The sequence below is a fragment of the Phyllobates terribilis genome, unplaced genomic scaffold, assembly GCF_046119375.1.
Source record: "Phyllobates terribilis strain yellow unplaced genomic scaffold, ASM4611937v1 Scaffold_5__5_contigs__length_657084704, whole genome shotgun sequence".
Lineage (NCBI taxonomy): Eukaryota > Metazoa > Chordata > Amphibia > Anura > Dendrobatidae > Phyllobates > Phyllobates terribilis.
In genome coordinates, this window is record NW_027362765.1 from 506,190,858 (window position 1) to 506,216,479 (window position 25,622).

At 43.1% G+C, this 25,622-nt stretch overlaps 1 protein-coding gene across 1 annotated transcript; it reads right to left on the reverse strand.

Moving 5' to 3' along the window:
* Positions 1-104: 104 nt before the first annotated feature.
* VPS26A (VPS26 retromer complex component A) lies at positions 105-25,440 on the reverse strand. Its single transcript, XM_073685618.1, has 9 exons — positions 25,160-25,440; positions 21,863-22,012; positions 16,751-16,826; positions 13,758-13,914; positions 13,435-13,599; positions 9,888-9,994; positions 9,098-9,166; positions 6,287-6,429; positions 105-687 (listed from the first exon to the last, which is right to left on the reverse strand). The coding sequence occupies exons 1-9, from the start codon at positions 25,160-25,162 to the stop codon at positions 577-579; spliced, it is 981 nt and encodes a 326-aa protein (XP_073541719.1). The 5' UTR covers positions 25,163-25,440; the 3' UTR covers positions 105-576.
* Between the last annotated feature and the right edge of the window lie 182 nt (positions 25,441-25,622).

A 25,622-nucleotide genomic window follows, 5' to 3' on the forward strand; every position in this document is an offset into this window, starting at 1 on the left:
ATATACATTAAAAAAACATCAATAAGTGGCCACAGGTGAAAGACAATAGATGGCAAATGGGACAGGGGCAAAAAATAAAATAAAAACTGACGCATACACAGTAATGTCTTCAAAATGTTTAATAAAGCCTTCATTTCTAAAGTGAATCCTACGAATTTTGGGATGATTCACAGTAATCGGAGACCTGCCTTTTCAAAACAAACAGATGGATTTGCAGCAAGGTGAACAATGCAGTAAGTGTTTATGAAGACGCACACACAGAATAAGGCCCTGGTTTCAATGGACACCAGCCTACATGCATGAGGATACAGTAAGACTTGATTTAGCTTGATGCATGTTCCAAATGCAGAATCCCAAAATTAAAAATTAAATGAGTTATATAAAATGCTAGTCTGAGAAAGGTCCAGTGTTTCAGCAAAAGCACTTGGTATTTATATATGTACAAGTGGAATTACATACAGACCCGCAGAATGTTTAGTGTGGTACAATGAACAGCAGTGTCAGATGAAGGAAGACGATCTGGCGGAGGTTTGGCCTATCTGCTTCTGTCCTTCATCTGTTGTGGGTTACACACGTCTAAATCTCAGGTTCCTCAGCTGAAGCTTGAGGATCAGGGCCTTCATATCGTTGATGAAAATTAGTTCTTTTCCTTATCTTCTCAGGGGCTTTTCTCCACAAAATAATCTCCTGTTAAAATTTTCAGCAAAACGAAATACAAAACATTGAAGTTTTTTTTAGATGTGAAGTCTATATGTTGTCCCCTAAAGGGAGCCTATCTGCACAAAATGACTCTTCAAACCAAGCAAAGGTGCTCAGTGCACCCTTGGCGCAGCCATACAGGTCAGTGCACCTTCCCACCTACTGGTTTTCCAACTACCTCCGCCCTCCTGAGGCTCCTGTGAAGCCAGAGCTGTCAAAGAAAGAGAAAGGCTGAGATAATTGGAAAGCAAGTAGGTGGGAAGGCGCACCGAGTTCCTGTGCTTGGCTTGAAGTCATTTTGTGCTGACAGATTCAATTTAAAACAAGATACAACTCTGAATAAAAATTTGCAAAGTTCTCAAGTGCTCCTCCAGATGTACTAGACGCCAACTGCAAGCCCAGCGGTGCAGGCGCTGAAGCAATAGCACTGTGTATGGGCCTGACTAACAGGACTCTTGCATGATGCATGCCGACTGTCGTGCAGCATACACCTGGAGGGACACTTTAAAGAGGACCTTTCACCAAATGTTTTATTTTGAACTGGAAACACAGTTTAATAATGGCCGCAGAGCGGAATAAAACTTTTTTTTATTTTACCTCTACATTTTGGAGCCATTGGCTAAAATTTACTGTTTAAGTGCCAATTGGGCATTTCCAAAGAGATTTTGCTTGGGACGTGTACTTCTTCCTGGCAGAGTTGGGAGCACTACACTCGCTTTGGGTAATGCTAATGTGTATTTCATCTTGCCAATAAAGCTCATTTGAATTTGAGAGGAGAGCTACTAGAAGTGTTTAACCAGACTCAACTTCTGCAGTACTGTCCCCCCCCCCACTGACTGCTGGAGATCAGAGCTTAACGCCACGGCCCCACTATCAGTATTTGGTCAGTATTTTTCTCAGGAGTGGGAGCCAAAACCAGGTGAGGAACAATCAGAGAAAAGGTATAATAGAAACAAGTCACCAATTCTGCATTTATCACCCACTCCTGGTTTTGGCTCCCACTCCTGAGAAAAAGTACTGACCGAATAATGACCGAATACTGATAGTGGGGAAGTGGTATAAGGCAGTTAATCACACTCCAGTCTGCTGTGTTTACTGCTACTGTGGGGACAGGTTCTTTTCCCAGTGTGCTGTTGCCTGTTTATGATTGGTCAGCATTACAAAGAGTAATAAGTACACCCCACACAGTACAGTCTCCCTGGTGATGCCCACATGGACTTAAAAAAAACAAAACAAGATAACTGTTTAGGTGGCAAATACTTAGATCTCCAATATCTCAGCAATGGAGAAGCAAAATGAAAGAAAAAAAAAACAAACAAAACACTGTTCTGCTCTGCTTTTTTTTTCTCCGCCGCCACCGTGTGTCCGGCTCAACATGAAAAATTTGGTAGCAGGTCCTCTTTAAATAGATTTGAAGGGAATTTTAAGGATAATTAAAAATCGCCAAATGCTATTACCCTGGTAGGTTACCCACACAGAATACACATTAGACCCAGGAGGTAACTTATCTTAATCTTGATATTAAACTGTCAGATCCCTTGGCCTGACGTGTTTCCCCATTTGGTTTTGGGGTTCATTAGGGGACCATTTTATTGAGAGACCTTAAAAGGCCTTTCCCCACAAACAAAAGTTCATTTTAATCAATAGATCTTGGAAGAATAATAATTTCCACAATTTGTTGTGTTTAAATAAAATGTTCCTGTGCTGAGATAATCTTATAAATGTGCCCCTGCTGTGTACTGTGTAATGGCTGTGTCTGACCGTGCAGGAGCATGGTCTGATCATACCACAGCTCCTGGGCAGGGGAGGACGCAAAAGAGTATACAGACATTACAGCAGGGGATCACAGCTGATTCTTTATCCGAGGTAAACAACTGTTTAAAAACAGGCGGGGAAATGTTTTACCTCACAAAAAGAATCAGCTGTGATCCCGTGCTGTAATATCTGTACTCGTGTCCTCCCCTGCCCAGGAGATGTGGAATGATCAGACCATGTTCCTGCACGGTCAGACACAGCCATTACACAGTACACAGCAGGGGCACATTTATAAGATTATCTCAGCACAGGAACATTTTATTTAAAACATATCCAATTGTGGAAATTATTATTATTCCAAGATCTATTGGATTAAAATGAACTTTTGTTGGTGGGAAAACCCCCTTTAACCCCTTCGCAACATGAGCAGTACATGTATGGCACAGCGGTAGCTGCGTTCCCGCAAATCACCATACATATACTTCATCACGATCGTGCGGGCTCACACAGAGCCGCCGCGACAGCGCTATTAAGAAGCATCACAGAGGGAGTGAGCTCCCCCTCTGCTCCCATCAGCACAACGCTGTGTGAGACGTCGATCTAATGCCTTGCAATGCAAAAGATTGTCCATTACTTTTACACTGATGTCCTATCCTTAGGATAAGGCATCAATGTCTGATTAGCTGGTGTCAGACACCCGGCACACCCACCGATATCGGTGGCCGCCTCCAGCCAGAAGTACTTATCTGTGGTGCTTGGCCGTCTACTTGTAGTGGCCGGGGCTTGTTACTTCACAGCAGCCTCCTATTGATATGAATAGGAGGCGGATGTGCAGTACCCTGTGGCAGCCATTACAAGTAGACGGCCAGCTCCACAAGCAAGTACTTCTGGCCAGCTCCACCGTTATCAGTGGACAACCTTTAAGATTATACATTATGACATCCTGGTAGTACCCTGGAGATTATGCATGTATAGTAGCACAGTATTTTCTGGTACAGACAGGCTTTTTAGTTCATTGAAGGGTATATAAATTGATGATCATATATCCACTATCTTGTCAACTATGCTACGTATTTGCTAAGATTCCCAGGAGAACTATTTTTGGTAACTGTTTTGTATGTGTAGATTTATAATATGCATTTGTTAATCAGCATAGGGGACATCAGGGAAAATCAGGGACAGTCGACGTTGAGCAGGGGCACCATGTCGACTGTTTAGGGTGCCAACCTCCACAGTCGGGTAGGTGAATAGTTCGATAGGGCCTATTAGGGTCCTTTAGCCATTTGTATATTACTGTACCTGATATAACTAACCCATCTATAGTCCCCTTTGTAATGAGCTTTTGTATATACCAACATACACTGTTCAAAAAATTAAAGGGAACACAAACAACACAATATAACTCCAAGTAAATCAAACTTCTGTGAAATCTACCTGTCCAGTTATGAAGCAACACTGATTGTGAATCAATTTCTCCTGCTGTTGTGCAAATGGAAAAGACAACTGGTAGAAATGGGCAATTAGCAAGACAACTCATATAAAAGGAGTCGTTCTACAGGTGGTGACCACAGACCATTTCTCTGTTCTCATCTTTTTTGGCTGCGGTTTGTGTCACTTTTGCATTTTGTCATTGCCCTCACCCCCAGAGGTACAGTAGCATGAGGCGGTGTCTACAGCCCACAGAAGTTGCTTAGGTAGTGCAGCTCATCCAGAATGGCATATCAATGCGATCTGTGGCAAGAAGGGTAGCTGTGTCTGTCAGCACAGTGTCCAGAGCATGGAGCAGATACCAGGAGATGTGGAGGGGGCCATAGGAGGGCAACAACCCAGCAGCAGGACCACTACATCCTCCTTTGTGCAAGGAGAAGCAGCGCCAGAGCCCTGCAAAATGACCTCCAGCAGGCCGCTAACATCCATGTGTCTGCTAAAACTGTCAGAAACAGACTCCATGAGGGTGGTATGAGGACCCGACGTCCACAAGTGGGTGTTGTGCCTACAGCCCAACACTGTGCAGGGTGATTGGCAGATTCCTCATTGGCGCCCTGTGCTCTTCACGGATGAGAGCAGGTTCACACTGAGCATGTATGACAGACATGACAGTCTAGTGACCCCGTGGAGAACGTTCTGCTGCCTGTAACATCCTCCAGCATGACTGGTTTGGCAGTGGGTCAGTAATGGTGTGGGGAGGCATTTCTTTGGAGGGCCGCACAGCTTTCCATGTGCTAGCCAGATGTACCCTGACTGCCATTAGGTACTGGGATGAGCTCCTCAGACCCATTGTGAGACCATATGCTGGTGCAGTGGGCCCTGGGTTCCTTCTGATACATGACAATGCTAGGCCTCATGTGGCTGAGGTTTGTCAATAGTTCCTGCACGATGAAGGCATTGATGCTTTAGACTGGGCTGCCAGTTCCCAGACCTAAATCCAAATCGAGATCATCATGTCTCGTTCCATCCACCAACGTCACGTTGCACCACAGACTGTCCAGGAGTTGACTGATGCTTTATTTCAGGTCTGGGAGGAGATCCCTCAGGAGAACATCTGAAGTCTCATCAGGTGCATGCCCAGGCGTTGTAGGGAGGTCATACAGGCACGTGGAGGCCACACACACACACACACACACACACACACACACACACACCCCATTTCCTTATCTTGAGGCATTTCCACTGAAGTTGGATCAGCTTGTAATTTGATTTTCCACTTTGATTTTGAGTATCATTCCAGATCCAAACCTCCATGGGATATTCATTTTGATTTATATTGATCATTTTTATGTTTTATTGTTCTCAATGCATTCCACTATGCAATGAATAAAGATTTGCAACTGGAACATTTCATTCAGTAATATCTAGGATGTGGTATTTTAGTGTTCCCCTTTATTTTTTTGAGCAGTGTACTTTTAAGTGAATTGCATTATAAGTTATCTTCTAATGATTTTTCTAGTTGGTTCTTAGACTCTTGAAGGTTACCATCATTCATTGCAAATAATGTATGCTGACATTTCCATTTAATGTTCAATAATACTGTTGAGGCGAAATATTTAAGGGAAAACACATTGTACTAAATGTGGTAGGTGCACCTCATTAGGAAATCAGAACAGCTTTAGATTCTAATTCACTTATGTGCATAATATTGCAAGGGAATCTATCACCACATTTGACCTATCTAAACTATTAATATGGGAATACAGGTTATAGACTGCTGAAAAAAGTCCTAGCTTTATGTCTCATACCAGATGCCTTGTTGTTGAGAATTAATCTTTTATTACTTTATATAAAATTACCTCTTCCAGGCTCTGGGGAGGACGCTGCCTGGAAGATAACTCGGCCTCCAGAGATTATTATACATGAAGGGGGAGTTACCAGTGTGAGACAAGTAACTAACACAGAACAGTAGAAATTAACTTGTCTTCTTGCAAACACATTTTTGCAACTCTTAAGCTCTGCTGTATTACAACAATATTACAACCCTGTCTGCCTGTAAGATGGAAGCTGAAGCTGAGAGGAACCTGCAGACAGCTCTGCAGAGAGCGGCCATCACACATCACACTGGTAACTCCACCTTCATGTATAATAATCTCTGGGGGCAGAATTATCTTCCAGGCAGCAGCGTCCTCCCCATAGCCTGGAAAAGGTCATTTATATAAAGTGATAAAAAATGATTTCTCAACAAGGCATCTGATATGAGACATACAGGTATCACTCTCCTCAGCTGTCTATAACCTGTATGCCCATATTAATAGTTTAGAAAGGTCAAATGTGGTGACAGATTCCCTTTAAGCATCTGCACTAGAGAATGTGGAGAGTTTTGGAGAATGCCAAAAGCTACCTGTTGTTTGAAATATCTTCTGTCTTCCTCATCCACAAGGACCAAGTTCAAGAAATACCTCACAGAAAACTTTTTGTTTACGTCTCTCATCGTGGGAGTGGGGTCGTAACCAGCAAGAAACAGCCGGATGGGAATAGACTCTCCTGCAAAGTTACAAATAAACTTAGTGGATATATCCAAATGACAGTTCATATGAGAAGAGTCCCAATCTTAGAGAACTGGAATCCAACAAGTAAAGGGGATATTTTAAAATGAACTGTGCATGAGACTGAGCATGGTACAGGGTCATCGGCAACTCTACTAATCTGCATGCTCCATGTCTCACTACCAAATTATTAAAGAGGCACTCCTCCTCCCATCAAAGTTTTTATCCTCTTAATATATTGCAGTCATCATATTATATAGCACTGTGTACTTACAATTGCTCATTTTGCCTTTCTATCCAGCTAATTCTTCAGTTTTCCATTAGGTCTATAACATCACGTGATTAAAAACTGACTATTTGAATCTTTCTAAGCTCTATGAAGAAACAGGTCAATTTTCCCTGTATGAGTCACTGCAAAAGTCCCTGACAGGGGGAGAGGGAGTAACTGGATCATGAGGTGAAGAGGGGAATGATAAATGCAGGGACAAGAGACATCCTGTTTCTACATAGAGCAGAGAAAAGAGAAGAATTAGCTGTGAAGAAAGGAAAATGAGCAATTGTAAGTACATAGTGCAGTATAATATGATGTCTGCAATATATTAAGAAGGATAAAAAAAACTTTGATGGGAGGAGGAATGCTTCTTTGAGAAAAAAAAAAAAAAAAAAAAAGAAAACTTAAAAAAAAAGGGGCTGTCCATTATTTAGACAACCCCTACTTAAATGCTGCAATCCTTTGAGTCGTATAGTAAAACCTTTATGCTAGCCTCTTGTATCGACACCGTTCCAGCGATGTCGGCGCCAGGTTTCCCAGCATTCACATGTGGCCTTCTGAGTTTCGGCTGAAGGAAGTGCAGCACATTAGCTGCCAACTGATATTGGCTGCAGCACTTGTGACAATTGAGCGCCGGGAGATGCTTCGACATCGCTGACCTGGTGCCAGTACGGAAGACAAGTAGCAGGGGTTCCCTTGCCCCTCATTTTAGAAAGTGCACCTGGGTCTGGGGCTTTCTTTTTATGTAAGTAAAGTGTCAGCAGCCTCAGACTAACTCATTAGCCTAAATGGTCGAAACAGTTCCTAATGCCTCTTCTAAAGGACCTGAATTTCTAGCAAACGCCAGGTCTCAACTTATGATTTGTGAGATACTAGTACGCAGCATGGGGTCACACAACCCTCTGCCGCCCTACTTGCTTTGACATCTGCGAGAGCTTGTTCTTTGCACTAATCCAGTGCTGCCACATCCTTTACTGAATAGTTACCATACGTTAACCACTCTAATGATGTCACCACTCATTAACCACTGAGTAAAAGATGCGGCCGTGCTGGGTTAGTGCAAAGGCCGATAACACACGAGACCTAGTGCTCTCAAATCAAAGGAAGGCCAAGGAGGGTTGTGGGATCCAGCTCAGCATGCCGGGACCCCATAACCCAGAAGATCGGTCTTGACTTTTGCTAATGAGTGTTATTTAATAAAAATAATTCTGAGGCTGCCCATTCTTTTCTTAAGAGGGGGTTCAAGGAAATGTCAAATAAACTCCTAAATACATTTAAATTAGCAAATCACAATCGTTTTATCTGCTGAAGTAATCATTATAGAATTAAAATGACTGCTGCCTTATTACTCTGACAGAAACCTGTCCTAGAATGTTAGGACAGGAGCTTGTGAGCATGTGCAGTAGGGAGTTCCACTGCTGTGACCTGGAGACACGTTTATTGTTATTCAGAGAGACAGGGTGGACAGCAGTGTGAGCAGACTCTTCTTACCACAGTACTTATGGTATTTCCAGGATTAGATCAGATAGACAGGGTGGACAGCAGTGTGAGCAGACTCTTCTTACCACAGTACTTATGGTATTTCCAGGATTAGATCAGATAGACAGGGTGGACAGCAGTGTGAGCAGCCTCTTCTTACCACAGTACTTATGCTATTTCCAGGATTAGATCAGATAGACAGGGTGGACAGCAGTGTGAGCAGCCTCTTCTTACCACAGTACTTATGGTATTTCCAGGATTAGATCAGATAGACAGGGTGGACAGCAGTGTGAGCAGACTCTTCTTACCACAGTACTTATGGTATTTCCAGGATTAGATCAGATAGACAGGGTGGACAGCAGTGTGAGCAGACTCTTCTTACCACAGTACTTATGGTATTTCCAGGATTAGATCAGATAGACAGGGTGGACAGCAGTGTGAGCAGCCTCTTACTGGAGATACCAGGGGTACTGAGGTAAGAAGAGGTCGCTCACACTGCTGTCCACAATGTTTATCTGATCTAATTCTAGAGATACCAGGGGTGCTGAGGTATTAGATCAGATAGACATCGTGGACAGCAGTGTGAGCAGCCTCTTGTTATGTCAGTAGATCTGGTATCTCCAGTACTATTAGTGGAGTGCATCTTCCTATATGTATAGGAGGACAGAGCTTCCTACTGCACAAAGCTTCTGGACAGGTTTCACTCAGTGAAACAAGGTGGCAGCCATATTAATTCCCTCTCTAGACAAAGCAATTGTGATTCTCTAATTAAATCTATATAGGAATTTATAACGACATTTCCTTTAGTTATTTTTTTTTCTATTCTCGAAGAACTCCTTTAAATAAAACAGGCAGCCACAGACTGGTGATAGGTGCTCTTTAATGAGGTGTCAAGAGTATTTCTAAAATAAATTACCTTTTACTGGAGCTCCATCCATAATTTCATATTTTGCAACAGTCTCGGTTTCAGTTGTTGTACTGGGTCCTAGGAAACAAGAAAAACAGACAGACATTGTGCTTAATAGGTACATATTTGTCAGCTATCCCTGCACTATTAACATCACAAACTACTTAGGTCATCATGAGCATGTTTAATTTTACTAATGCACTTCTATAGTTTTATTAAAGAGATGCATAGGCTTTTGGGTCACCAAACAAATTACATTGCTCGATAGGGAGGTAGAAGTCACATACCTTCCTGGCTGCAAATAGATACTCAATAAAAAAAAAAAAATGAATATAGATGAGGCTGCAAAAGCAGGGACTATTCTGGGTGTGAGCCCCAATCCCCCACACTATTCCCTGCCTAGTGCCCTTGATGGTCGTAGCAACATAGACACCATTCAACCACAGAGGTGGTGCTGGCAGAGGATCAGTGCATTTGCAAGGAATCACAACACCCATAGAGATTTTCCCAGCAATGGACAGATCCATTTGCAGCCTGGATGATCTGATTGTACTGGTCTTTTATTACCCTAGCCAGCAATGTAATGACTGGTGACCGCTCCTAAAACGTTCCCTTTAAGACAGTGTCAGGCAGAGCTTAGTTTTTTCCCATGGGACACATATAACCTGCTTCTCCCCATGATGCCCATGTACATAAATCAATATTTAGTCTGTCGGTCAGCAGAATAGAGCGAAAATCAGTGGTCTGTATACAATGGGTTCACATGGAAGGTCATGTAACAAGAGGAAATACATTTTACCTATTCCAGTAATTTCCTTTTTAATCAGCTGCAATTCCATGTGCTGAATTTTTATTCTGACCAGTAAGAAGTAAATTTTTCCAACAATGACATCTTTTAAGTGGTACCTTTTAAAAAAAAAAAAAAAGAAATACTTTCATAAACCAGATATTTGTGACTACAATTTACCAAATAGTTTTTTTTATTTATTTAAAAGGAAAATGACTACTATTAAAATGTGTTTGAGAGTGGGAAGTGATTATTTATCACTAGGATAACGCAGGAATTTTCAGATTTATGGGGGACCGATAGCTGGGGATTGCAACAATGACACGAATGAGGAAAACTCGCCCTTTAGTTTTCCTTATTAGTATGGGTCCCTATAGTAATACCCCCCATGATTGACAATGGAAGGCATATCCTAGCAGTATGCTGTCATCTGCTGGAATATTCCTGTACAAATGTCAACAATCATATTTCTAAGCTACATTAAAGGGGTACTCCGGGCAGCAACATTTTTTTGTAGTGTCCCTGCCCTCATACTATGAAGATGAAAAGTCCGGTGCACTTTATCTTTATAACTCTTAATTCTCTGTGACAGCAGCTGCTCCTCACTGCTCCCCCCTCCCATCTGGGACATTACGTCACACACCATTGTGAAGCTCCCCCCAGTGAGTAACAGCCAGCCCAAGAAGGAGCGTGGCCACCACCCTGTTCTCTGCAGAGAAACCGCTATTATCAGGAGACTGGCTGATAACAGCATGGAGGGGTGAGCAGTGAGGAGCAGCTCCTGTCACACCAGCCCCTGTCACACCAGCCCCATGATAATGTCTCCCTGTCTGCAGTCCAAGGTGAGGGAATGTGGCCTGCTTCCTGCTAGTAGCCCTGCAGGGAAGGAGACATTATTGGAGGGCTGGCTGCTACTAGAAGCTGGGAGGGGGGGGGGGGGGGGGTTTGTTACTATCAGCCAGTCTCCTCATAATAGCTGTATCTCTGCAGAGAACAGGGTGGTGGCCATACCCCCTCATCTCAGGTTGGCTGTTATTCACAGGGGGTAGCTTCACACTGCTGTGTGACTGTCCCAGACAGGAGGGGAGAGAAGTGAGGAGCAGCTGCTGTCACACAAAATTACAAGTGATCAAAAGATAATTAAAGTGCACTGGGCATCTCATCCTTCTAGTGTGTGAGGGCAGAAATAGTATAATCCCCCCCTCCCCCCATAGTACTCCTTTAATACGATGAAACATTGTGGCTTATTAAGTCCACGCTAAATTAACTTCATGAGTATTCAGCTGCTTGTAGGAGGTTTAGAGTAAGGATCCAATACATGTGCTGTCTCGACAAGGGGGAAGTATATTGAGTGCAAAGCTATGAAACTTTATCAACAGCTGTTAAGATACAAACATAAGGATGGAAACATTTCTGGAGAAATGAAGTGGCGATAGGAGCAGGCATATTTATAGAATAGTTATCAGTATTCCCACTGAAGAACACTACAGCTGGCCTTTCCCCAGACAAAGCTTAGCCGCTTGCTGACTTTATACAATGCCAAAGCAAACTGAGATCTAAGAGCTTCTCAGTAGATAAAGCCATGGATCCAAATGTAGTTGCTTTTTTTTTTTCCTTCACATATAAATTTACAGAATAAATATTCACACAAAACAAAAAAAAACAAAACACTTCAAAAGGTTTGTGCAAAATTAGAAAAACGTGGCTGTTTGGCCTTCAGAAACCATGCCACCCCTGACCATAGGTTTTGTTCATGGTACTGTATCTCATCTCCATTCACTTCAATGGGTCTGAGTAGCAATATAAAACAAAACCGATGGTCAAAATAGGTTCAGTTTCTCAGAAGGGAGAGCAAAGAAGAAAAAAAAAAAAAACAAAAAAAAACACATTTTAAATCAATTGCTTTTGCGTTTTTAACAGGACATGAATTTTAGGATAACAAAAAATAAAGATCATTGGAGCAAACTGTGCCAAATTTAATACGAAGCATACACCACTTAACCCCTTTGCGACCTTGGGATTTCAGTTTTTGGCTCCCCTTGTTCCCAGAGCGGTTTTATTTTTTGGTCAATATGGCCGTGTAAGGGCTTATTTTTTTGCAGGACGAGTTGTACTTTTAAATGCCATTACTAGTTTTACCATGAAGTTTTTATTGATACCATTTTGGGGTAGATCCGTTGTTTTGATCGCCCGTTATTGCATTTTATTGCAATGTTGCAGCAACCAAAAAAAAAAAAAAGTAATTCTGGGGTTTAGAATTTTTTTCTCGTTACGCCGTTTACCGATCGGATTAATTCTTTTTTTATATTGATAGATCGGGCGATTCTGAACGCGGCGGTACCAAATGTGTATGTGGGGTTTATTTTTTATTTTATTTTGAATGGGGCAAAAAGGGGGGTGATTTAAACTTATTTTAATCTTTTTAAAAGCTTTTTTTAAAAATTTTTGCATGCCTCTATAGTCTCCATAGGAGATTAGAAGCAGCAACTGTCCGATCGCCTCTGCTACATAGAGGTGATGAGCAGATCACCTCTATGTAGCAGAAATGCTCCTGTGCCATGAGCGCCGACCACTAGGTGGCGCTCATAGCGATCCTTACATGACAACCACTGGAGTCTGCTGCAGACCCAAGGGTTGTCTTGACCACCCATCGGTGACCCGCGATCACGTGACGGGGGTCACCGATGGGCGGGGCTAATGCAGTGCTTCCGGCGCGGCGATGTTAAATGCCGCTGTCAGAGATTGACAGCGGCATTTAACATGTTAACAGCCGCGGGTGGATCGCGATTCCACCCGTGGCTGTTGCGTTCACATGTCAGCTGTAATAATCAGCTGACATGTGCCCGGTTCAGTGTGGGTTCAGCGCCGGAGCCCTCACTGAACCGGGGGTGATGGCCTGGGGCGTACTAGTACTTGGGCCAGTAAGGGGTTAATACATTTGGCTCAGATTTAGACTGCCTTAAGATCATAATATCAGATCAGTGAGGTTGCGACACCCGACAACCCCACCAATCAGCTCTTCCCAGTGCTGGCCCGGTGTGATGACTATCGTAGTTGTATAGCACAGTTTTGTCAGCTATAGAGCCACAGCTGGATGCTGCTGATCCGCTCCCATTCATTAAGATATGGGCGAATGTGCAATACCCCGCAACCAATCACATCCGGTAGGGGTGTGTGTGTGTGTGTGTGTGTGTGTGTGGGGGGGGAACGACACCTGATTGTTGGGGCGTCATACTCAGACCTATCAAGGATAATGATCTGATGTCGAGGACCTATCCCAAGGATGGTTCATTAGTGTAAAATTAATGGACAGCCCCAAGAAGTAATGGGCACACTCCATTCTGGTACCCACCCAGTTTTTAACTTTTGGCGAGCATGATGTACAAATTGAAAATTATGCGCAAGATGTGACTTTCTGGGCCTTAGTCACCACTGGATTGGTGACCAAATTAAAAAAAAAAAAAAAAAAAAAAAATATTACAGTAGATTCCTGTTGGTATCAGTGAACCATCTGCATATTTTATCATCGATATACAAGACATTAAAGCAAGTCACTCACTTAGATTTATTATATTCAAACTCTATATGTAAGCAGTCTTCTATCCCAACTTCCATTTTGATAGAGTTGTTGACATCTGGATACGTGGCAAGCTGGTGAACAATGAGGTCATACTCCTTTATCAGATCAGACAGACGTCTCACTATGGTCACCTTTAAGAAATACCTGTAACACATTCAATATGAAGGATGAGTACAGATCTATACTCCAGCGAGGAGAGCAGTCATACTGTACATCCCTCTGAAAAGAAGGGTTTGAATCTGGATTCACTGTATATACAAGCATTGTGGTAGCCCAATGACATTGTAAATTACAATACGTACCTTAATCTTACATTTGAACCTATGTAAGACTCGTAAGGCTTCTCCACTTGCATGAACTCAAAATCATAACTTCTGCTTTGTGTCAGCTCCCCAGGCAGGGCTAGTTCTTTCACAAGGTTTACAAACTCATGTGTATTGCTTTTATCGTTAAACAGTTCTAAAAAAAAAAATATATATATATTAAAACGGATTTCGTTACAGATTGCAAAAATACAGAAAGGGCCAGATTTATTACTGCATTTACATTTTTTTTGCCCATTTTTAATTTGCATCTTTTTTTTTCTTTAAGTATATCTGGTTTTTGTTTTATGTGCACCGTTGTTGGTGGAATTCAGAGTTTTTAGACAATTTCAGTCAATTCAATCGCAACTTTTTTAAAAAGTCACTACATTTTTGTGCAAATGTACTCCAGTCTACCCTGGAGTGATTTTGCATGAATTTTTTATTTTTTTTGCACAAGTTTTGTGACCCAGTAGTGGAAAAGAGGACAATTTAACCTCTTTCTGATGTACAAATGGACCAGGTCAAGTCAGATAATGCCACAATCCTACAGATATATGGTTAATCTGCAAGATAGTAGCGTTATGAAGGTGCAGTACTGAAAGAGGCACCTGGGAGAAAATTAAACTGCCAGCTTTCAGTCATACAGGCGTCCAGCACAACTACAGTCACTGCTCACAGCACTGCAACTGTAAGCAAGCCACGGCACTTTGACAACCAAGTCAAAATGCCGGAATGTGCTTAAAGCCACTGCCCAGTGTTGTGATCGGTGACTTTACCCGCGTTAGTTCGCCTGTATGACTGAAAGCCGGCAGATCCTGGGAGAACAAGTTTGTTTTCTCCTGGTAGCCGCGATTTCAGTAATGTGGCAGGTACCTTCCTATCCTTCAGTTAACCCTATATCTGCAGGTTAGTGTCATCTGATGTGACAGGTTCCCCTAAGAGAAAAAAACTAACTTTTTTTTTATGCAAAATTTATGAACCCTGTATGCCATTTTGGAGAGAGTTTAGTGCAAAATAACAGCAATGAATACCGTAAGACTAAGAAAAAGAGAGACAAAAATAAGAAAGTGATGAATCGGGCCCATTTGCAGTATAAACTAGTCGAAATTGTAAATTCAGAAATGTAGTCTATAATTGAGAGAAACAAGACTTTCTTAGGCAGGGCTTACACCCCGATTTCTGAGCAATCTGACAGATCTTACAAATGAGGACATCTGTGGCTGGGCAGTAACCAATTATTCCCTTTTATTCCCCATAATGCGATTGTCTTTCAGATAATTACACACTAAACTCACCGGGAACGGCAGGCACATTTTTTCAATATCTTAGATCAGGTTATTTCAACTGGCAATTTACTAAAGAGCAGGTATGCTGCAGATTTGCAGGTAGGCACTTAAAGGGGTTTTCCCACGAACAAAAGTTCATTTTAATCAACAGATCTTGGAATAATAGTTTCCACAATTGGATGGGTTTAAATAAAATGTTCCTGTGCTGAGATAATCTTATAAATGTGCCCCTGCTGTGTACTGTGTAATGGTTGTGTCTGACCATGCAGGAACATGGTCTGATCATACCACATCTCCTGGGCAGGGGAGGAAGCAAAACAGTATACAGACATTACAGCAGGGGATCACAGCTGACTCTTTGTGAGGAAAATTATTATTCCAAGATCTATTAAGATCAACTTTGTGACAACCCCTTTAAGAGTATTACAGTCGCAACAATGTAGATAAAAATTTTACCAAATCTCATCCATGGGTTGCAAAATAAATCTGCCCTCAATTTGCATGTAAATTGCCTTTTAGTGCAGATTGTTGATTTCCCCCATTGTGTTCAATGGTAATAGAGTCTGCACATATGGCCACGGCCCGTCTATAAGTATTTTTTCTCAGGAGTGGGAGCCAAAACCAGGAGTGGAACAATCAGAGAAAAGGTATAACAGAAACAAGTCACCAATTCTGTATTTAATCACCCTCCTGGTTTTATCTCCCACTCCTGAGAAAAAATACTGACTGAATACTGATAGTGGGGCCGTGGCCGAACCCCATTTCCCACAGATCTGCAGCATAAAACGCAACTGGGCACCATGGTCAGAGGATGGGTCACCACAACAGATAAATAATGAGCACTGCCAGCAAGGCGTGGTGAGGGGCAGAGGAGAATATTAGGAAGGTGGTGAACAGGTAAGTGAATTACAGAGTTTATTACACGGTTTTGACCCACAGACATCTACATATTAGAGCACCAGTAAAATACTATAATCAGGAATTAGTATAGTGTCTGATTGGAGGTCACATATGCACATTACTGCTCCATTCACAAGGGGGAAACAGGACCTGGTGCTCATGATCAATGTGTTTCACTGTAAACTGGCTCCACTTCGTACTGCCTCTTATATGGTTATACTGTCTAAATGTCAGCATTTGGAAATCTGTACCTCATGTGAACAGCGACTGGTTAAAATCCAGGTACTATTAGCTGAGGGCACTAAACAAGCTAGGCCTCATTTAAAGATGGAACCTGATGAATTGCTATGGGCAAATACTACACTTCTGTCTAAATGAGATTTTGTATGTGGGTGCCACAAAATATATACTTGTGTCACTTTTTTTTTTAATCTATAAAATTCACAGAAAACTAAAATGCAAAGAGATGTGAACTTTGTAATCACTTTTTTTCTACTGCCAAATCACTATTGCAATCTAATTTATTACAAAGACAGACTGGCACTGTGTGAACAGGGCATAAAAGAAATAAATATGTCCCTACCCTTTATAAGGCTTAGGAACTAATGTGACTAATGACAAGTTGTCTTTTGTATAGCGACTCATTGCTTCATTACAGAACTAGCCTGAACACAGACCTCAATTCATGTATATATAATAATTTTTCTTCATTTGGGATGAATCCCATACAGCTCTTTTCATACTTCCCTACTTGTCCATATTCTCTTTTATCACCCGATTCTATAGAATAGTATATAAGCTCACCAATTTGTCCAACAAACTCGATTCGTATTCCTTGGTGCTCTAGTCTTTTACCGGGTTGCTTGAAGACTATGTTGACCTACAAAAAGGGTAAAAAAAAAAATAAAAATGTAGTTCTCATTTTTCTTGAATGTAAAAGGAATTCAGCTCAAAATCTTAGCTGTGAAAAAATACCACAAAGACGCAGTATTCAGGGTGCAGCATTTGGTTGACGTCACTATCTGGACATAAGACTGTTACTGGCTGGTGACCGGTTCCCCTTAAAAAAACTCTTAAATTCATCTTAACATATTGCAAAACAGAAAATGCAATGAGCTAGAACAAGATATGTAATTAAAGTGGTTACATATTGAAAACTGAAGTCATTATCACAGCCTTGGAGAACATGGAATAGAGAAATATAAAGGGCTCTGGCTAGATAAGATATCAGGACTGATTCAGAGACCAAAGCCATGAGCAAAATAAGAAAAAAATCCTTATTTATTACAAAGATGGCTGCACTATAACATGACAATTTTTTTTAAACCTTTTTTCTATATGTACACTAAGTTGGGCTATAGAAATACAATTAAATTACTTATTCACTTTCAGATCCTGTATCATAGTAGAAGCTGCAAGCAAAGTCTGGAAGAAAGACCAAATCCAGTAACTGTTAAATCTCCCCTTGTAGACACTCCAGTGACCCCAGGGGATGAGACCGCGGCTTTTCTTTAGGATATAGAGATTATATACACTGCTCAAAAAATATAGGGAACACTTAAACAGAATATAACTCCAAGTGAATCAAACTTCTGTGGAATGAAACTGTCCACTTAGGAAGCAACACTGATTGACAATTTCACATGCTGTTGTGCAAATGGAATAGACAATAGATGGAAATTATTGGCAATTATCAAGACACCCTCAATAAAGGAGTGGTTCTGCAGGTGGGGACCACAGATCACATCTCAGTACCAATGCTTTCTGGCTGATGTTTTGGTCACTTTTGAATGTTGGTTGTGCTTTCACACTCGTGGTAGCATGAGACGGACTCTACAACCCACAGAAGTTGCTCAGGTAGTGCAGCTCATCAATACGAGTTGTGGCAAGAAGGTTTGCTGTGTCTGTCAGCGTAGTGTCCAAAGGCTGGAGGCGCTACCAGGAGACAGGCCAGTACACCAGGAGACGTGGAGGGGCCGTAGGAGGGCAACAACCCAGCAGCAGGACCGCTACCTCTGCCTTTGTGCAAGGAGGAACAGGAGGAGCACTGCCAGAGCCCTGCAAAATGACCTCCAGCAGGCCACAAATGTGCATGTTGCTGCACAAACTGTTAGAAACCGACTCCATGAGGGTGGTATGAGGGCCCGACGTCCACAGATGGGGGTTGTTCTCACAGCCCAACACCGTGCAGGAAGCTTGGCATTTGCCACAGAACACCAGGATTGGCAAAGTCGCCACTGGCGCCCTATGCTCTTCACAGATGAAAGCAGGTTCACACTGAGCACATGTGACAGACGTAACAGAGTCTGGAGACGCCATGGAGAGCGATCTGCTGCCTGCAACATCCTTCAGCATGACCGGTTTGGCAGTGGGTCAGTAATGGTGTGGGGTGTCATTTCTTTGGAGGGCCGCACAGCCCTCCATGTGCTCGCCAGAAGTAGCCTGACTGCCATTAGGTACCGAGATCAGATCCTCAGACCCCTTGTGAGACCATATGCTGGTGCGGTTGGCCCTGGGTTCCTCCTAATGCAGGACAATGCCAGACCTCATGTGGCTGGAGTGTGATAGCAGTTCCTGCAAGATGAAGGCATTGAAGCTATGGACTGGCCCGCCCGTTCCCCAGACCTGAATCCGATTGAGCACATCTGGGACATCATGTCTCACTCCATCCACCAACGTCACGTTGCACCACAGACTGTCCAGGAGTTGGCGGATGCTTTAGTCCAGGTCTGGGAGGAGATCCCACAGGAGACCATCCGCAACCTCATCAGGAGCATGCCCAGGCATTGTAGGGAGGTCATACAGGCACGTGGAGGCCACACACAATACTGAGCCTCATTTTGACTTGTTTTTAAGGACATTACATCAAAGTTGGATCAGCCTGTAGTGTGTTTTCCACTTTAATTTTGGGGGTGACTCCAAATCCAGGCCTCCATTGGTTAATAAATTTGATTTCCATTGTTGATTTTTGTGTGATTTTGTTGTCAGCACATACTGCAATTACAGCTGCAAGTCGCTTGGGGTACTTCTCTATCAGTTTTGCACATCGAGAGGCTGAAATTCTTGCCCATTCTTCCTAGCAAAACAGCTCGAGCTCATTAAGGTTGAATGGAGGGCGTTTGTGAACAGCAGTTTTCAGCTCTTTCCACAGATTCTCGATTGGATTCAGGTCTGGACTTTGACTTGGCCATTCTAACACCTGGATACGTTTATTTTTGAAACATTCCATTGTGGATTTTGCTTTATGTTTGGGATCATTCTCTTGTTGGAAGATAAATCACTGTCCCAGTCTCAGATCTTTTGCAGACTCCCAACAGGTTTTCTTCCAGAATGGTCCTGTATTTGGCTCTGTCCATCTTCCCTGTCCCTGCTGAAGAAAAGCAGGCCCAAATCTTGATGCTGCCACCACCATGTTTTACAGTGGGGATGGTGTTTTGAGGGTGATGAGCTGTGTTGCTTTTACGCCAAAAATATCGTTTTGCATTGTGGCCAAAAAGTTAGATTTTGGTTTCATCTGACCAGAGCACCTTATTCCACATGTTTGGTGTGTCTCCCAGGTGGTTTGTGGCAAACTTCAAACGAGATTTTTTATGGATATCTTTGAGAAATGGCTTTCTTCTTCCACTCTTCCATAAAGGCCAGATTTGTGCAGTGTACAACTGATTGCTGTCCTATGGACAGACTCTCCCACCTCAGCTGTAGATCTCTGCAGTTCATCCAGAGTGATCATGTGCCTTTTGGCTGCATCTCTGATCAGTCTTCTCCTTGTTCGAGATGAAAGTTTAGAGGGATGGCCAGGTCTTGGTAGATTTGCAGTGGTCTGAAACTCCTTCCATTTCAATATGATGCACAGTGCTCCTTGAGATGTTTAAAACTTGGAAAATCTTTTTGTATCCAAATCCGGCTTTCAACTTCGCCACAACAGTATCTCGGACCTGCCTGGTGTGTTCCTTGGTCTTCATGATGCTCTCTGCACTTGAAACAGAACCCTGAGACTATCACAGAGCAGGTGCATTTATACGGAGACTTGATTACACACAGGTGGATTTTATTTATCATTACCAGTCATTTAGGACAACATTGGATCATTCAGAGATCCTCACTGAACTTCTGGAGTGAGTTTGCTGCACTGAAAGTAAAGGGGCCGAATAATATTGCATGCCCCACTTTTCAGTTTTTAATTTGTTAAAGTTTAAAATATTCAATAAATTTCATTCCACTTCACAATTGTGTCCCACTTGTTGTTGATTCTTCCCAAAACAATTAGGCTGTGTGCCCACGTAGCGTTTTTCAAGCGTTTTTGATGCGGAATTTCCGCAGCGGAAACGCTTGTAAAACGCTTGGTAACCCGCACCCCATGGTCCCCAATGGGATTCCGCAAGTTCTATGCACATGCTGCGGATTTTTCCGCAGCGTTTATGCTGCGTTCAAAAATCCGCAGCATGTCAATTAATTCTGCGTTTCCGCAAGCAGAATTGCCTTTGTCCAATGCATAAAAAACGCAAGGCAATTCCGCATGTGGAAAACGCGCGAAAAATGCGCGATAAACGCGTGCGGAATTCCGCATGCGTTTTTCCGGGAGAGGACTTGCAGAAATGAAGCAGAAATTTTCTGCTTCATTTATGCAACGTGGGCACATAGCCTTAGAATTGTATATCTTTATGTTTGAAGCCAGAAATGTGGAAAAAGGTAGAAAAGTTCAAGGGGACCAAATAGTTTCACAATGCACTGTATATATACAGGGTGGTCCAAAAGTAGGTGGACAGAAAGTGTAATAAGGTTATGCTTAACGAAACTGAAGAAAATCCAGTAACTTTACATAACATTATGTGGAGTGATGAAGCTTCTTTCAAATTCTCCGGCCATATTAACAGACATAATTGTATTTACTGGTATAATAAGAACATGCATTTAACATTAGAACAACAACTAAATGAGCCTGGTGTCAATGTTTGGGGTGGTATTTTAAGTTTTGGTGTTTTAGGACCAATATTTTTTGATGGAACAGTCACAGGAGATAAGTATCTCGAAATACTAATGTTGTTCCCCAGTTACAGCAACAGCCTAATTCAAATGACCTTTATTTCCAACAAGATGGGGCCCCTCCACATTATTCAAGAGTAGTCCGCGAGTATCTTGATGAAACATTTCCTAATAAATGGATTGGCCGAAGAGGCCCACTTGATTGGCCGGCACGTTCACCAGACTTGACCCCAATGGATTTTTTCTTTTGGGGAGTACTCAAAGACAAAGTATATAGTCGAAAACTAAAAAGTGTCAGTGATTTGAAAAATGACATAAGAGATGCATTTCAAGAAATTACCCAAAGAGACTTGTGCAAAAAAGTTTGTTGAAGCGTAAGAGGCGACTTCAAAGCTGTGCAAATTGTAATGGAAAACAGTTTGAGCACCTGCGCTGATAAAATTTAAGAGCTTTTGTATTATTGTTCAGAATAAAATGTAATTGTCAATGTTATGCTTGTGTTAGTAAATATAATTTTATATATAAATCAAAATACATGTTATTTTCTCTCTACCTACTTTTGGACCACCCTGTATATATAACCTAAAATATCTGCATGCTTTATTTTTATAGACCTGTGTAAAGGACACGTACACTTTAAAAGATTGGTTCAATGATCTGCACAGGCGCAACTTCATGAATACTGCTAAACTGGTGAAGTAGGGGGGTCTGCGCCGTCAGATGTGGTTTGCAGTCTCAGGAAGATGACGACCTCGCACCTCTATAAATACAACAGATGCCTACACTGGCCACTTCGCTTTTACAACCCCCCCCCCCCCGTCACAATGCAAATATCAAGTAATTAATTATTAATCAGTTTACCTATGAGGAACACGTGAAGAGACAGGAGAGTGAACCACTACTTCATATCTGTGTCATGTAAAAGGAGCTTACCTTTCCAGCTACTGACTCCCCATCGTAGAACAAGAAATGTTTTTCAATTTTGCCTTCTTCAGTTTTAATCTCGGAAAGCTTCCTGGTTTCTGCATCGTTGAGCACAACTTCAATCTCACAAATCGGACCAAACAAGCCACTCAGAAAACTCTGCAGAGAAAAAGAAGAAGTTAAATGGCAGAACTTTATGACCAAAGGATCGACAAACCAGTGATTTATGCAACCAACGCAACCCTCTGCCAGAAGTGTAACATGCTGGACGGCTGATTATGTACTAAGCACTGTGGGACCTCAGTGTAAGGCCTCGCTCACACTAGTGTGTAACTCGGACGAGCACTATGTGATGTTTTATTGGATAGCACGCAGCCCAATGTTATACTATTGAGCAGTGCATATCTGCGACTATTTTCTCACACCTATTTAGCATAAGAGCACAATCGCAACACGCTGAGTGCATTTGATAATCGGATCAAGTACACCCATATAAGTCAATGGGTGCATGTGAAACATCAGACTGCACTCGGATGTCATTCAAGTGCAGTCTGATGTACGCACAGAGACAATGGAGGAATTAAGTTCTCCATCTATTCCTCATATATGCTCCTAATCTCTCAGGTAAGAGGATCTGATCAATTTCTGACAGTTTGAGCCAAGTGTCATTAGCATAATCAGCCCAATACTCTCGAGCCCTAAATCAAGGGAATAGTTTCAACTGAAGACTTTGTAGCATATCCATAACAATTTTGCAGAATGAGAAGGGTGAAATCTGCAGCAGCATAATGATCACGCTGCGTTGTAAACAGTGTTTTCCTAAAGGAGTTTTCCAGGCTTTCCATATCAAAGACCTTTCCCTATGACAGGGCATCAAAATCAGATTGGTGGCAGCAGATACCCGGTAAATCCTGCCCATCAGCCATTATCAGCTCCAGCTGTGGCCACATGAGAACAGCTCCCTTCACTGTGTAGGGACATTTCCTGGGTGTTCTGATCCCAGCTTCACACATACAAAACTATGAATTACTTTTTTGGTTCTGCAATATGCTTAAAATGACAGCAAATCAGCATAACTTTGCTTCAAGACCCAACCAGATTCATCACCAATAAAACACACTGATTAGAAAACATGAACTAAAATGATAAAAAGAAACTGTAAAACGAAAAAACTTAAGACTGAGCAGCAATACCAGTTACAGCCACTACTAAGAGTGGCGCTGTGCTTAGTAAACAATGAAGATACAGCCCCCTCCAGCTGATCATTAGGGGAGAACCAAGAGTCAGACCAGACCCCACCCACCATATTTTAAAGGCCTATCCTACAAACAAACCATCAATATTCCAATGCTAGAAAGTTCCTTTGTGTATTTTAGAACCTATAATCAGTTGAAAAATCCGGACATCATGGTCAGCGAATCTCAGTAAAGTAGAATCGGTCTTGGGGAAAGGGAGACCCCCTAGGATGATCTGATCTTGCTCTGGAAGTCTTAGTGGAGGAATTTTATCATGAAAAGAATTTGTGTCTGTGTTTCCTTAAAAAGAGGGTTGGCCGAGCTTAGGGTACATGTCTGCAGTCGCTATAGACTGCAGACATGCGAATCCTCAAAGTGCATGCACTGGGCTCTGTGAGGATTCTCTGGTGCCGGAAGCAGGTGGTCATTCTGACTAGACGCGAGTAGCCTTGCTCAATGCACTTACACTGAGCAACGCTGTACAAGTCTAGTCGGCATGTGACTGCATGTGCAAATCACATCCTTTCAGTCACATGCCCGCAAGTCCAGACCACGCACACGCTGTTAAGATTTACAAATCTGCAGTCAGAGTGACTGCAGACTTGTACTCTAAGGCTGGACAACCCCTTTAAAGTGTTTGTGAGAAGATTGGAAGTTATACATTGAGATTGTATATTTGTGCCAAGTTTGGAAGTTATTTGCTAACTGCGGGGCCTCTGACAGTTGGGACCCCCACCAATAATGAGAACATCTGAATGGAGAGAAGGCTGAGCGAGTGCATCTCAGCTCCATTCATAATCTATGGGAATGGAGGAGGAGGCAGCCGAGTGTGATAACTTCCAAATTTGGCACAAGCCTTTTACTTTGCACCAGATTTATCAGTGTTACATCATGTTTCGCACATTGGTGGGTCTTTGGCTACAACACTTCTGTCTGGAGCCTTTTCTCCAGTTGCCTACCAACCCCACCCTGTACCTGGTAATCAGTGAGCCATCGCTCAGCTCCCCCCACTGAGCTGCACAGAACAGCTGCGAATGAGCTCTAATAACTTAAAATGGGGGAATCCGCCTTCTGATCTGCCCGCTCTCTGCCTGTCAGCTGCGGATTTACTTTAAAATCAATAAGTCAAACAAATCCAGACCCCACAGTCCTCGTGCAGACCATGTAGGAACAGATCCTGTACAGCGAGGTTCTCCAACCTGTAGCTCTTGCAGTTGCAGAACTACAACTCCCAGGATGCACTTAGGAGTGTAGGACATACTAGTTGTGGAAACGTCACTGGTGGGAGAGCACTGTATTAGAGGATGACATTTCACTGCCACATTGCACAGCAGACCCCAGCAGCCGGAACTTTATTAATAAAGAGGTTTCTGGTTTTGAAAAACCCATGACAAGGGCAGTTTGAAAAAAAAAAAAAAGGTTTTTACTCATCCTCCCCAGGTCCAGCGCTGGTCTTCACCACTGCTCCTGGTGGCTGTCATTGTCTGCAGCACTGACATCACATTGACAGTGCTGCAGCCAATCAGTGAACTCTGCGGCTCATGCCATCACAGCGGGTAGAGGTGCTAAGCTCACTGATTAGCTGCAGCGGTGTTGATATAATGTCAGCGCTGCAGACAATGCAGACATCAGAAGTAGACACTCAGCGCTTGACCTGGGGAGCATGAGTAAAGCACGACTAACAGCTCCAATAATGGCTGCCATGACTGTACACGCCACTACCCCGTGTGCCGCCACCAGCCCTCTCGGTAGTCAGAGCCAGACCGGGCTTTCATTAGCTCCAGGCTCCATGCCCCAGTACATGGGTGTAGCCATCACCAGGCCCGGCCCGGCTGCACACACTCATCCCGGGCATGCTGGGAGTAGTAGTCCCAGCTCCGGGGCAGCACTGTCCGCACTGATCACATGTCTATGGGAAGTTGTGCTGTACTTCAACGCTGACTAATGTGACAGCTCCGGCCCGCACTAGGCCCGAGCTCATCCCCGGCCTATCGTCCTGTGCACGCCGTTGCGGCCACCTGTCCTCGGCCTATGGAAGAGGCCGCGCTCCCCAGCGTCTCCGGACACTCACCATCTTCTCCCGCCGACCAGACCGGACCGGACCCTCTGCACCGACCGCACAGCCCCACCCGCTGCCGCCGTCACGTGACCTCGGGGGGCGGGCACCGCCTGACGCCGCGACTCCCTCGTGACCGATCAGCTGACTGCAGCCTGTGTGATGTACACAGTGCGGGCGGGGGCGGCGGTCACTGTGCAAGAGGACGGAGGCCGCAGGGGGACACGGCCGTATATAGGGCCTCCACGTGTATGCGAGGGCTGTGCGGAGAATCACCCCAGATACAGGACCAATACGGCCACGTTCAGTATTTGTAAGACGAAACCAGGAGTGGAACAATGAGAGGAAAAGTATAATAGAAACACGTCACCACTTCTGTATTTATCACCCACTCCTGGTTTTGGCTTAGAAATACTGACCAAATACTGAACGTGTGAACGTGGCCTAAGCCTAAGGCTTGTGTATAACCCCTTCAGGA